This window comes from Lethenteron reissneri, chromosome 53 (genome assembly GCF_015708825.2).
Source record: "Lethenteron reissneri isolate LAM-NWPU_2019-01 chromosome 53, ASM1570882v1, whole genome shotgun sequence".
Classification (NCBI taxonomy): domain Eukaryota; kingdom Metazoa; phylum Chordata; class Hyperoartia; order Petromyzontiformes; family Petromyzontidae; genus Lethenteron; species Lethenteron reissneri.
The window spans coordinates 2319112-2333239 of record NC_083831.1 but is presented as its reverse complement, the minus strand read 5'-3'; the positions used below and the strand labels follow the sequence as shown (position 1 = coordinate 2333239).

Sequence of the window (14128 nt, the reverse complement as noted above, 5' to 3'; positions counted from 1 at the left end):
CAACTCGCCACAAGCGATCGGGGCAGTCGTGGAGAGAGCGGAGGAGTTTCCATGGCTGGGGCTCTCGGTGCTGCGAGTCGGCGAGAGATGGGGGGGGACCCCCCCCACCGCAGCTGCTGCTGCTAGACTGACCACCAGGAGAGACACCTCCAGGCGGACCAGGGCCGGATGAAGGTTCTTGTCGGCCCGAGGCACTTCTGCTTCGTCGGCCTTCAGTGATACATTTTATAGATAATAATAATTGTTCTTTTACCCTTTTATCTGGCAACAAAACTGACACCTTTTTTTACAAGGAGTCATGTTTGTATTGACCACAATACCTGCAGTGCATACATTATCAGAGTTGTGTTTTTTGTTTGCATTCCGACCGCAGGTATTGTGGTCAATGCAAACATGACTCCTTGTAAAAAAGGTGTCGGTTTTGTTGCCAGATAAAAGGGTAAAAACCAATGATCATATTTTGCTACTGGCAAAGGAGGTTCCAATGGTGTAAACTTTATAGAGTTGGTACTGCCGCTGTCAATCCGCTTGTTTCTGACGCGGTACTTCGTCCAGCCACTGGACGTCATCACTGATGATTATGTTCATTATTTAGTCTGTGCCCTAATTAGATGGGAGAGCGCTGTGACCCGCAGACAAGCAGATTTAATTTAAAATTGAAGAAAAAAAGAAAGCCTAAACATTTAAGCGAAATTTTCATTGGATGACGCAGCTTTAAAAAGATGTTGTTCATCATCACAGATCACACATTCAACAACAAAAAACATGGGCAAAATGAGTTTTCGTAGGCCCCTTTAGTTTCCGTAGGCCCTAGGCAGTACCTCCTGTGGCCTATTTGATAATACGGCCCTGGGGCTGCCACAAACGCAAGCGCGCCGACCGCTGGGATGGCGCCAACAGGGGCGACGTGGGCAGAAGGTAGGATGTCAGTGACCCATCCCGACTGGTCGTCTAGAAAAAAGCTCTATAGCTCATGGGATTCCGTCCGGTATCAATGAACATTCCGATTCTTAAGCTGCACATGGCGCCGTCGCCGTCACCATATTAACCCGGGGCACGGCAGTCCGCAGCCAACAGAAGGTTGGGGCCCGTTCGCAAATATTGGTGGCAAATTGTGAGTCGCAGACGCATTGAGTGACTTTGCAGCACTCCAGCCACCGTGTAAAATCGTACAAACGCACTTCTTTATTGTCGACATGCTGCAAAAACAAGTTACTTAAATACGTCATGCAAAAGTCAGCGACTTCCTGCTGCTCAAACAAGCACCGGTGTGCTCACCTGCTTATTGCCCTGTAGAGTCAGTGACCGTGGAAATTCCACACTCCTATGGCAGGGGCCATGTTGATCCAGAGGACGCATCCACTTAACTTCGCCACATTGTGGTACTCATTTTAATGACCCCAGAGGGATGATGATGGGCTGCGTCAGACCCCCAACCAGGAGTCGAACTCGCAAACTTTCGCTGACGAGCGGGCTCGCTTGACCGCCGAGCTACCACCGGGGCAGGATGAAATCTTAATAAGCAAATCGGGGGATTATTAAATCACTAAAATAAGGTGCAAACAAAGACTGAAACCCAATATTTTTTAATCCAAATGATAATTTCTCCAAACGTTCTTAAAAGCACCCCTTCGGTCGTCACCGGCATGGTGGCACCGGCATGGTGGCACCGGCATGGTGGCACCGGCGTTGGCGCCTACTGCACGGCGCAGTTCTCCCCCACGTCCTCGGCGTAGCGCTCCGAGAGCACGGCTCGCGCTTCGTCCACTTCGCGCCGCAGCTGCCGCACACCGTCCAGCGTGGACGCGAGCGGCATGGGCGGGGAGCTCGCCGAGCGACGGTCGGCACCGCCGCCGCCACCGTCGCCGCCGGCGTCCCTCTCATCGTGCGCGAGGCCTGGGAGGGGGGGGTGAGAGAACACGCACGCCCTATGAAGAGGAGCCGCCAATCGCAAACCGCGATGGCCACGTGTAACGAGGTCCCCCCCCAGTGCCAGGACCGACGACTAACTGGGGGCGCTGCCACAGCGGAGGAACGGAGTTCCAACACCGGGCTTGAAATTCGGAGGTCACCGGTTCGATCCCATCTCCCGGCGTGGCAGCTGAGACAATGGTGCCAAGTTTCTTAAATCTCCCCACCCCCCCGCCTCCAACTCCCCCCCTCACTGCCGCCTCTGTCCACCCCGCGGTGTGCACGGGTTCATCGCAGTTAGCCGATCCGCAAGTCGCATCTCGGTGGGCTAAAGTGTGGCTATACTCCCTCCTCTTCCGAGACGTCCGGCCCACCCAGCGTGCAACAGTAGGCCCGGCTAACTACCTCCAGCTAAACGCCGCCTCGACTGAAGTCCTCCCATATTGGCACAACCGTCTACATTTGGCTAGATCTCCGGTTTTCGTGTTCACCGCCGCTGGCATCACACGCCGGCACGGAGCAACCGCCACCCCGAAGCGGCCGCTGGTGCAGAGCTCCGGTGCTCAACGCGAGCGTCTCGACTCCGCAGGTCCTGGGGACATCAAGACCCCTCCTCCTACCCCCTCCTGTATAGCCTTAACAAACTGCTGGGGCAAGTGTTGTTAGCGAGCACCTATGAAGGCCGGCACAGGACACGAAGGGGTGGGTGGCCAGCACCACGCCCGGCTGCTTTTGTCTCCCCAGTGGCGATGTATATACACAGTCGACCTAGGGGAAGCCCAGGACTGGTTCAGATAATCGTCAACGGTGTTGGCTGTGAGCAGGAATCGAACTCGGGTCGCCGGCTTTGTAGCGCAGCTAACCACTACCGCTCCCCTACACTTCCGCTCCCGGGTACAGACAGACAAAGATCCCCTGTATAGCCTTAACAGACTGTAGGAGCAAGTGCTTTTAGCAAGCACCTATAAAGGCCGACCACTGCACACGAAAGGGGTGGGTGACCAGCCACCACCAAAAAAAGACAAAGATCCTCCATATAGCCTGAACAGACTGTAGGAGCAAGTGCTGTTAGCGAGCAACCTATGAAGGCCAGCACAGCACACAAGGGGGTGGGTGACCAGCCACCACCACACACACGGACACACGGACGGACCCCGCCGCTGCATACGCTCCCTCCGGGCACTCACTCTGAATCCCGAGCAGCAGCGACAGGTTCGGATCGTGCCCGTGGACTCGCTGGCACACCACCCGGCACAGCGACCGCAGCTCGCCAAAGCAGTGGCTCAGCTGCGCTTGGAGTTCGCTGCCGACTTGGCTCAGCCGATCGTGATCGCGCGACACGTCCATCGTCTCCTGCAGCTCTTCCTTCAGGCTTAAGTGCCCGTCCAGCAGCTTCTGGTTTTGAGCCGCGAGCTGACAACACACACGCGTGAGATGACGACAATGACGACAACAACAATGACAACACCAACAACACCACCAACAATGACTACGACAAAAACCACGTGGGTTTTCTCAGCCAAGACTAGGATTCGCTGTTGAGTCCTTTGGAGGTTAGGCCAAACATCAGGAAGTCATAACGGAAATCCTGGATGCTGTCCTGACGATGCTTGGGCGGAGTGGCAAGTGAAACGTCTTGTATCTAAACGAGTAGTTCTTCTGAACCTTTACTGCAGCCTGCACCCCTTTGGTTCTCAACAGTAAGAAGTGTATAATGTTAATAAATACATAGGTTCGATTAAACAAAGTAGTTGTAACTTACGTGCCTGTGCTGAATTTGTGTTTTAGGCACCACCAGGGGGTGCATGCACCCCAAGTTAAGGACCACCGATCTCAACGGAGCTAAATCTGGCTCGTGAGGGAGCTTGTATTGCGCCCGAAACGTCGTGATTTATTAAATTTTATGCCTACGTGACTTTACCGAAAGAACCAAAGAGTATGGATTGCTGCAGTCACGAAAGCTTCAAATCAAGATTCAAATCAAAATCAATAATAATTAGCGCGTTGTTAAACTCTTTGACCACGCGCGCCCATTTCATTTGTTTGGCCGTGTCGGGTGGCCAAGGGGTCTGAACGACACAAAACTGACCCAGAACATGAACGTGGCCTAATCCAAAATTTCGTTACAAATCAAAGACACGAACATCATAAAGAGGGAAGTAGGCCACGTGTGCTGCCGTCACCGGTCCAAATAAATAAAACACTTTCAAATTATTCAACGGTGAAACACCAGGTAGCAACATCAGGTAGCAACACCAGATATCAACATCGCCCTCTTTCTGGCCGACGATACCCATCTGTGAAACACAGCGCATTCGTTCGTAGCAGCCCAGCGCTATATGAGCAAAACAAATACCAAATGCACTAAAGACCTATAATTATTAATCAACGCATCTCCAAAGGCATTGTCCCTCAGTGGCGGAGAAAGGTGATATTTATTCACTGGAACAGGACTGCCAGCGGGGATGAACGAACACCCCAACTACTGAGCAGAGAGACCCTCCCAGTTGTTTGACTTGCAGCTGGCCTCGGTGAGTTCACTGACCCAGCGTAGCACGGTGGAAATATTATGAAAGGGATTGAGAGCAAGTGAAGCAATTTGATGCAAAACAACAACAACACAACAGTAATCACAGGGCCTCCCATCTCGACTACCACTGCGGCTACCTGGCCTGCGGATGCTTCAAGGCGCAGAGGATCGTGCGACGATGACACCGCTGTCACGCTGGGCCGACGCCACAAAGGAATGATAGAACGATGGATCATATGGTGACAAGATGGAACGATGACACGACAGCGCGATGGAACAATGGAATGGTGGCACAATGGAAAATGACAAGATGGAACAATAACACGATGGAACAATAGCATAATGGCACAATGGAAAGATGACAATGGCACGATGCAACGACGCAACAACGACACGACGGCGCGACGTCGCGTTGACATCACGCCACGCTGACACGACGCTGTAATTTCATGCACCTCCTTGACGGCGCTCTGCAGGGCCTGCAGGCCGCTGTCTCTCTCCCCGAGCGCATCTCTTAGAGCCGCATTCTCCTCCTCCTCGTGCACCACTTGTTCTTCTAAGAGCTGGAGAGCACGCACAAGGCCACAGCAGTGAATAATTATTGGTCGGGCCGACGTGACCCGCCGCACTCAACACAACTTTGGATGCATTCATTCGTAGTGGTTCATATCTGCCTTAAATCCGATTGGTTGTTCCTACGTGTTAAACAAGTTGCTCTTGTGAAATTATGGCACCAATTTTAAAAAGCTGGGTCAGGTGACATGGCTATTCCGAGTTGTTGGATTCTATCCTGATGACGCTTGACGTAACGTCGTATACTCCATTGCTAAATGTGGCCGTGAGAATTACTACGTAAATCACCGGTCGGGGAGCTAAAACAATAACAATCGGCTGCGTTGTTAAACGCTTGTGCACCACGTGACAATTTAATACGTGTTGTGTGGTGGAGGGTCTTACGAACCACATTTGACCAGATCATTGTAGCCTAAACCCAAAGGGCAATATGAATCGTATTGGCTGCGAAATCATTGCGTGTTAAGTTGACCGTCACTGAGCATCCGCCGATGTCCAACGTTTCGCCCCACGAGCCGGGAGCTTCTTTAGCGATGGCGACCTCAATGCCAACAAGGGAGTTCCAATAAGGTGTGTGATCCACCAACGCTCGCCTCTATAGACCCTGGCTTTATCTCCATTAGCATTGCGGTTAACGCGAGCATTGGCATGCCACTGCAGAACAAAGACAAACCCAAAGATCCCCCATATAGCCTGAAAAAGACTGTTGGGGCAAGTGCTATTTGTGAGCACCTATGAAGGCCGGCACGGCACACGAGGAGGTGGGTGGCCAGCACCACGCCCAGTCAACTTTATCTCCCCAGTGGCGATGTTTACACACCGCACCAGGTACTCATTTGAGGCTGAGTCGACCTAGGGGAGGCCCAGGACCAGTTCACATAATCGTCACCGGTATTGACCGTGAGCCGGAATCGAACTCGGATCGCTGGGTTTGTAGCGCAGCGCGCTAACCGCTCCAGTACAAGCAAAGACAAAGATCCCCCCATATAGCCTTAACAGAGTGTTGGGGCAAGTGCTGTTAGTGAGCAAACTACAGTACACACACACGCACTCTGAACACACGCACCGCAGGGTAAAGCCACGAGGTGGAAAACACGCACCCTGATTTTATCTCCATGCTCTTCGGTGAGGGCTTCGAGCTTCTTCTTTAAAATGTTTATGATCTGGCAAACAAAACGCGGCGGGGTTAGCGCATAGCAGCATCCACCGCCACCACGGCAACGCAGTCGCAACGCGCCGCGGGTGCCAGCGGCCGCACGTTGCGTACGCACGGCGCCACCGCCAATCCGCTGCTGGATGAGGGCCGTACTCCACCACGGAAGTCGTCGCGGTTTGCCGTTGGCGGGGGATTGTAGAGGCGAGGGCTGTAGGGAGTGAAGCGCTCTCCACAGAGTGTCGCCTCCCAGCAGCGGACGCAAGGTTGGGCACCCATCCACCCGCTATCCAGGCTCAAAATCCTGCTCAGCTTCCGACAAAGCTGAGAGTGGTCGGAGGCGGCCAGCCTTTGCCAACGTTTTCCATTCTCACTCACTTACAAACAACCAAGACGATCGCAAACACAGCCGTCACACGCGACAATCTCCTGCCAGGGAACGTGGCACTCACGTTGTACTTCCATCTGAATGTCCACACCACGCGTGACGGCACCGACCCTTTTGCGAAAGAGCCAGGTCCAACATCGGAGCCATCAGCTGGTTGCATGCAAATCAGTTGACGCAACTAAACCGCTCATGTGTGGACGTCTGTCTCTGTAACCGGTTGCGAGCAGTTGCACGCAACCGGTCGCTGCTCACAGTGGAGACAGACTCTGCTGTCAAGCCTCCATCCGCTCGGCGACGCTTGTGCGTTGTCATGTGACACATTCGCGCGCGCTGCGATTGGCCGATTACTTTCCTTGCCGCCCCGCTGGCTCGGACGTGGACAAAGCGTTTGCGGGCGACGATTGACCTGCGCGATTACGCGGGAGATGCGGTCACGTGACCGGTCGCCCCGGGAACCGACCCGGACTCAGGCCGCAGGCTTCGATCGCGTCGGCGACGCGAGAGACGCATGAAGGTGACGCACATGGGGAACACGAACCTTCTTTAAGTTGCAGTTCTCCTGCCGTAGCTGCGTCACGTCCACTCCAGACGGGGGACTCTTTGACTGCTCAAGTGAGTCCAGCTTGTGCTGAAGGCTGCAGGTTTGCAAAACACACATGTGAAGCACAAAGCACTCATCGTGTTACTTAAAGAACTGTAATAGCCAACAGACCTTCGTCAATAAACCGTTACGCACCACCCCTCTTCACCAACCCGTACTGACCGGCATGGTGCAGTATCGTCAAATAACCCCCCCACGAACCGCACTTCATGGGGAGGCCCTCATCCAGCAGCTGATTAATGGGCTTGGGCGAGGACTATTTTCTGCCAGACGAAATCAACATCAGCCATGGTCAATCCGCTACCTGACGGAAGGCCTCTCCCAAGCCGCTGCCAGCACCACCCCTTCGCAATCCTGCGGCGTAACGACCCACCCCGGCGCCTGCGCCCGAGCCAACTTCTGACCGTTGTGGCTCCTCTCCTCCTCGGTGGAGGACGGACAAACGTCCTCTCTCTCTCTCTCTCTCCGAGCGGCGCGTACCTTTGCACTGCGGCCACTAGCTCCTCCTCCTTGGTTTTTCGGTCCAGGATTTCGCGGTCCCTGTCGCGCAGCCTTCCCTCCAGGGCCTCCACCCTGTGTTGCAAACTCGACCTCAACGTTTCCAGCTCCGTCATCTGTTTGGCGATGAAAACGAACGCAACGCCGAGGGGGACACGTTCAAAACGTCGCCGACGCAAGCCGAGCGAGCGACTTTTGCGTCACTGCCGCCGACGCGTGGTGACGCACGGTGACCCCCCTCCTCTCTCTCTCCAGGCACAAGCGCAGCCCACGCAGGCGCTAGCCCACGCAGGCGCTAGCCCACGCAGGCGCTAGCTCACGCCACTGCTGGCAGAAATTGCTCCCTCCAGAGGGTATTTTGGCCAACTCTTCCACGCTTGGAAGGGGTGGGGAGTTACCCGCACTTCGCCCCCCCCGTACGACACCTCCGATGAGCGTGGTTGGCTACGTACGGTGCGAAAGAAGTTCAACGTACATACTGCAGGGTGGACAGAGGCACGGGGATTTAAGCACGTTGCTCATTAATTCACCCGACCAGCGTAATAAAATATGATCAAATAACAACGTATGACCGTGCCATGGGTGTGTGGCGGCCTTCATCCAGCAGTGAATTGTCAAAGGGCTGTACATTTCACGCGAAAACCCTTCTGCCGTTTGCCCCTAGAGAGGAGTTTTGAGTGGCTGGGTGGAGGCGGCGAAGAGGAATCAACTCGCTGAGCAAGGGCCCTGGGTTCGAATCCAAAGTTCGAGTGCCTTTCCAGGTGCCGTTTCCACGTTCTCCCCCTGTTCTGAATGGGCTTCCTCCGGGTTCTGGAATTTCCTGTTATAGCTTGCAAAAAAAAAAATATATATATATAAATATATACAAACCCATACAATGTAACTGGTATGGCCGATATATCCCAATGCTGAAGAGTAAACCTACAAAATGACTCAATTGGTATAGCACAGGGCACGAACATATCCCTCTACTGCTGCGAAGACTGAAATAGTCTTTCGAGGTTTCCGTCGGTAAACGAGCAAATAAACGACGATAGCTCTGATCGTTTTAAACATCACTAATTGTCCAGCTGACCTGCTGAAGGTCTCGCTGGTGGTCCTCCATGGTGGGCAACGCCGAGAGGTATCTGTCCATGCTCTGGAGTTTCCGCTCCTTCTCGTCACGCTCCTCCGTGCTCTTCTGGCAGCGCTTCTTCAGGGACTCCATGTGCTTGTCTCTGTTCTTAATCTGTTGGGAGCACATGCACTTGTTCACACGGGCCAAGCAAGGCCTAAGCTGCACACAGAAAATCAGTGAGGTTTAGCGTTTGCCACGAAGAGCCCTGCAAGTGAAAAACAGATCAAATTGCATTGTGGGCGCATTTGGGTATCGATTCATAATTGATTGTGGATGACCGCAGGCCACTGCGGTCATCCACAACAGACCACAGACCGTAACAACGTATAATGACGCAATACTCGATCCACAAATACAAAGGAGACATTAGAGCAGTGGTTCTTAACCTGAAGTGCACGCTGCACCTGCTGGGGGTGTGAGACATGGCCAGATTTTTTTTAGAAGGTAAATCAGCAAAACACAAATTAAGCATGGGCACGTAAGTTACAACTTTTTTAAATCAAACCCTATGTATTTATTAACATATTTTTTTACGAATGAGAACCAAAGGGGTGCAAGGCTGCAGTAAAAGTTAAGAACCACTACATTAAAGATACACTCCGCTGCTCCTGCTGACGCCGTTGTCTGTGGCTTGACCGACTGAATGTGAAATTGTAGTCGTTGCCTCTGCATCTACGTCAGCAGCCGTACGACAAGAAGGAGGTGAGGGCCACGTAATATTCTGACCACATTCGTGTCGTTAGGAACTCCTTTTTACCGACACGGTCAAACGAATCAAGCGTCACGTGTACGAGTGTTTAAAACGCGGCAATTATTATAGTTTAAGCTTCCCTCGCCGGTGAGTTGAATGGAAATTCTCAAAGCCAAATTCAGCCGATCGCATACGGCGTGTCGCTTGAAGCTGCGTGGAGCATCTTCAGGCACGACTAAGCGGGTGCGATGGTCAAAAAGTGATTGAATGAATCAGAACGAGAATCCAGGAAGTCAGCAAAACCCAAAATAAATCAACCGTAATAACCCTGGCTGCTGAAAACAAAAAAACCTGCTGGGCGTTAACTTTACAAAAAACCGACGCCACTAAAACCGCTCTGCAAACGTTTCTTCGGTAAACGCGCGGCACCTTCTCCTCCATCTTCTTGAGCTGCGCCGAGTGATCGTTCTGGACCTTCAGGAGGGAATCTCTGAGGGTCCTGACCTCCAGCTCCGCGGCGCCCAGTTTTCTCTTGAGGTCCGCAGTCGCTTCGTCATCCTACAAAGAGCAACGAGAGGTATTTCACGCAAACTGCGAGGGAGTTTATCCCATGCTTTTGTTGCCGGCGACAACCCAGCCACCAACCGACACCTCAACAACGTCACCTCGTCGCCGCTCTACTCAAGTCCCCAATTCCCCTGTCTGGGATCGCGCTTTTCCAACCCCCACAGAATCTCGCCCAGATCCGGAAGAACGCTAGAGAACAGAGTGGAACGCGGGAGTCCGGAATCAACGCCTCGTTCGAGAAACAAACATCGTTTAACCTCCTGGCTTTGACGTTCCTCCTCGAAGACACTAGTGGTATCAACAACCGCATCGGAAAATGTACAAACCGATGTGCACGTCTCCATCACGAATGGAAAATTCAAGACAAGCCAATAGCGGTGCGCTTGTGGCCATGCAGCCCAAACTGTGGACCATACACAAAACCAACTGTAGTCTGCGCTTGTTCAACGGAGGAGCAAACCTACAGGAACTCTCTCCTGAAGCCTTCTCGTGGCCAGCAGGCTTCGAATTTTGTCATTAAGCTCCCGAACACGCTGCTGCTACCATCGCCATGCGAAAGAGTAGCACTCGGTTGTACTTTTCACAATTACTGTAGTATGCATGCTTGTGAGCATGCACCCTCAGATAAACACCGTTTCAACATGCAGACTGTTCACCATGAGGCCAACATTCGCTCACATTTTCTGTCATAAACTGGTGCAGTTTTATTCATATCCAGATTATCTGACAGCGGCATCGCGAGACCAAGAACCCGTTCGGATCTGTCACGCAGCGGTGCGTGTCCCTTCATGTTAAGAGAACGGCCCACGGAAGCAGACATCACAGAGCTACCTCCGAGATCCCTCCTTCAAGTGACCTCTATTCAACACACACGATAGCGGGCAGCACTTTCCAACCAGCTCTGCCATATGAGAGTAATGGTCGTCACATGACTCTCGAACGAATGCTGTATGGTATTTTCATTCTCAGAGCTGGAATTTAGCCAAGTAAGTACAGAACACCTCCGATTAACACCTTCGGTTAGCACGGTTTGGCTACGGACGGTGCGAATGAATTTCAACATACATATGTACAACAAAAGGTAATGACTCCGGTTATCACAGTTGACTACGTATGGTGCAAAAGAAGTTCAACATATTGGTAAAATAAAAGGTAATGAAAGTTTGTATCTTTTGAACAGTCATTGGTGACCAAGTTGAGACCATCAACTCGTGATGCTTGAGAACCCGGGTTGACCGAGGGTCTCAGCTGTGCCACCTCAGCGCTCTGACCTCCGAGCCACCGGGCCTCCTCTGCGCTTTTGGATTCTGAAAGTAACGTAATTCTGCCCCCAGTGAAACTCATCACCGACAGGAACCAACGTAAGGGCTGCGGGAAGGCGATCACACAACCGCGGTTACTCTCACCTTCGGGTACATCAACAGCTGATGACCGGCACTCTGAAGCGGATGACTTTGCCACATCTCCAAGTCGCACGACCGGCTGCCGCTACCCGCCGCCCTCGCTTTCGGCTCGTAATGTGAAAAGGGCGGCATGCTGGTCGCCCTGGTGGCATGCGAGGTGAAGCCGGCGCTCCCGGGGTATGCCGGCACGTTCTCACGGTTCTCTACGCTCGCGCCGTAGGCGTTCGGGAAGACCAAGCGATTCGTGCCGTGCGGGTGCAAACCAAACGGAAAACCGGCAACGACCTGCTGCCCGCCGGGAAAACCGCACGTCACCCTGGCGGCGCCGTTGGATATCGCTCTCAGGGGTTCGGCGTTGTAGCCGGTGACATAGCCCCGAGCGCCGTACGGAGCTTGAACAACTTTGTAATTCGTATCGGCGGAGCGCATAACGGCCAGGTAATCGGCTGCGTCGGCACTGGCCGACTTGGGGACGCGATGCAGGCCAGGAATATTATCGGCGACGTTTGAGCCATGGGGCAAAGCCACGTAGGTGACATATTCACCCGGGCCGGTTGTGTCAACGTGATGGTTGGCAGTGCTCGAGAGGCAGCTTCCGATGTCGTTGTCCTTCATGCCGCGGAGGATGTTGGTCTGGTTGAGCGTCGGCTCGATCCCAGGATAGTCGAACGTCTTCGTGTCGTCGAGAGGAAAGGACGTCTTGAGATTGGCGAACGTGGGCGGGCAGGCGGAGGCGTTGCGATGCGGCGGTGGCGGCTCGGCATTCGCATCCTTCTCGCGTTCTCGCCTCACGAGGGCCGAGTCGGACACCGTGGGATGATCGCCGCGCGTAACCGGCTCCATGCGAGAGGGTCACCCAAATGCCTGCGAGAAACAAGAACATGCATTTGCGTTAGACTGCAGCTGCAACATTTGGAATCAGAATATTTATTTGCACTGGAGGAGGAATCCGATGGGCTATAAAGCTCTTTTTCCACAGATGTCCCAGTAGGGGGCGGGTCAGAATGTTACAACAAATCAACGAAGCAAAAACACGGCAGGAGTGCAAAGTATAGAAAAAGTAAACAAATCACTTTAAAAATATATACAAATAAAACGAAACTATGTTGTTATCTTACCAGGTAAAGCCCACTGAGCTAAGAGCTTATTTTTCAGAAGCAATCTGGAAATTTATAGCAGCAAAATACGCTAAATAATCTCAATGCACGTTTCTAAATGTACAGTGTGATGGGAGTAGGTGGTGACTCACACAATCTGTGTGCAGAGTTTTCAGGCTTTTGTGATGGGAGTCTGGAGGATTAAGTGGAGTGATCATTCAATACGGGCAACACAAAAAGTGTTTTTTTAATATCTATTTGCTTGTGTTTCTCTCCTCGTGATGAGACTTTGTAGGATGAACGTTGTATTGGTAACCAATACAGTCTAAATTAGTCTGTAATAAGATAGGGCCCCGCTGATAAGGGGTTGACAGCTATGGAGACCCGTGTCGAGGTTGGGACAGGAGACGCAATGAAGAAAGGATGAAGCAGCCTTTTCTTCAATGTGCCATGAAGAAGGGCCGTTGCTCGAAACGTCGCCCGTTCTACGATTCGCCTTTTAATGCCGGTGTTATTATCCGAGTGGTGTTGTTAACCGATGTCAGCTGTGCGCCAACGCACCTGCAGTAGGGCATTTGCCCGAAACGTCGCCTATTACAGTACAGTACGTGGACCCTGCTGAAGGTCCCGTCACCGTGCTCTTGACACGTGTGTTGGGTGGTGGCTGTTGTTGTCGCTGCTGTTTTTGTTGTACCTGTTGTTGTCGTTGTACCTCCTGATGTTGTTGTACTTGCTGATGTTGTTGTACCTGTTGGTGTTGTTGTTGTACCTGTTGTTGTAGCTGCTGTTGTTGTTGTAGCTGTTGCTGCTGCTTTTGTTGTTGTAGCTGTTGTTGTTGTAGCTGCTGTTGTTGTAGCTGCTGTTGCTGCTGTTGTTGTTGTCGCTGCTGTTGTTGTTGTCGCTGCTGTTGTTGCTGCTGTTGTTGTTGTCGCTGCTGTTGTTGCTGCTGTTGTTGTTGTAGACACCGCGCACGGGGGGAGCGACACGGAGCCAGACGTGTCACCGAATCACTCTCTCCCTGAAGTGTGTTAACTCTCTCCCCGTGTGTGTTAAACTCTCTCTCCGTGTGTTAAACTCTCTCCCTGAGTGTGTTAAACTCTCTCCCCGTGTGTGTTAACTCTCTCCCCGTGTGTGTTAACTCTCTCCCCGCGTGTGTGTTAACTCTCTCCTCGCGTGTGTTTACTCTCTCCCCCTCTGTGTTAAACTCTCTCCCCGTCTGTGTTAACTCTCTCCCCGAGTGTGTTAAACTCTCTCTCAGTGTGTTAACTCTCTCCTCATGTGTGTTAAACTCTCTCCCCGTGTGTGTTAACGTTCTCCCTGAGTGTGTTAAACTCTCTCCCCGCGTGTGTTCGCCTCTCACCCTCCGTGTGTGTTAACTCTCTCTCCGTATCAACTCTCTCCCCGCGTGTGTTAACTCTCTCCCCGTGTGTGTTAAACTCTCTCCCTGAGTGTGTTAACGCTCTCCCCGCGTGTGTTCGCCTCTCGCCCTCCGTGTTTGACTCTTCCACTGTTTGACTCTGGCGCTCAACGGTCGCGGGAAAGGCGGCACGTGACAGGAAGTTCCGGGCACGTCCGGAGCACGTGACCGGATCGCGCCAA

General features: G+C 52.6%; 1 protein-coding gene across 1 annotated transcript; it reads right to left on the bottom strand.

The window, feature by feature from the left end:
• Positions 1–1155: 1155 nt before the first annotated feature.
• On the bottom strand, positions 1156–14045 carry LOC133356278 (centrosomal protein of 85 kDa-like). The gene is made up of 10 exons (XM_061573700.1): positions 13299–14045; positions 11436–12296; positions 9892–10020; positions 8730–8882; positions 7637–7770; positions 7094–7190; positions 6115–6177; positions 4897–5004; positions 3099–3324; positions 1156–1896 (listed from the first exon to the last, which is right to left on the bottom strand). Exons 2-10 carry the CDS (start codon positions 12273–12275, stop codon positions 1697–1699), a joined length of 1950 nt encoding a protein of 649 aa, XP_061429684.1. The 5' UTR covers positions 12276–12296; positions 13299–14045; the 3' UTR covers positions 1156–1696.
• Between the last annotated feature and the right edge of the window lie 83 nt (positions 14046–14128).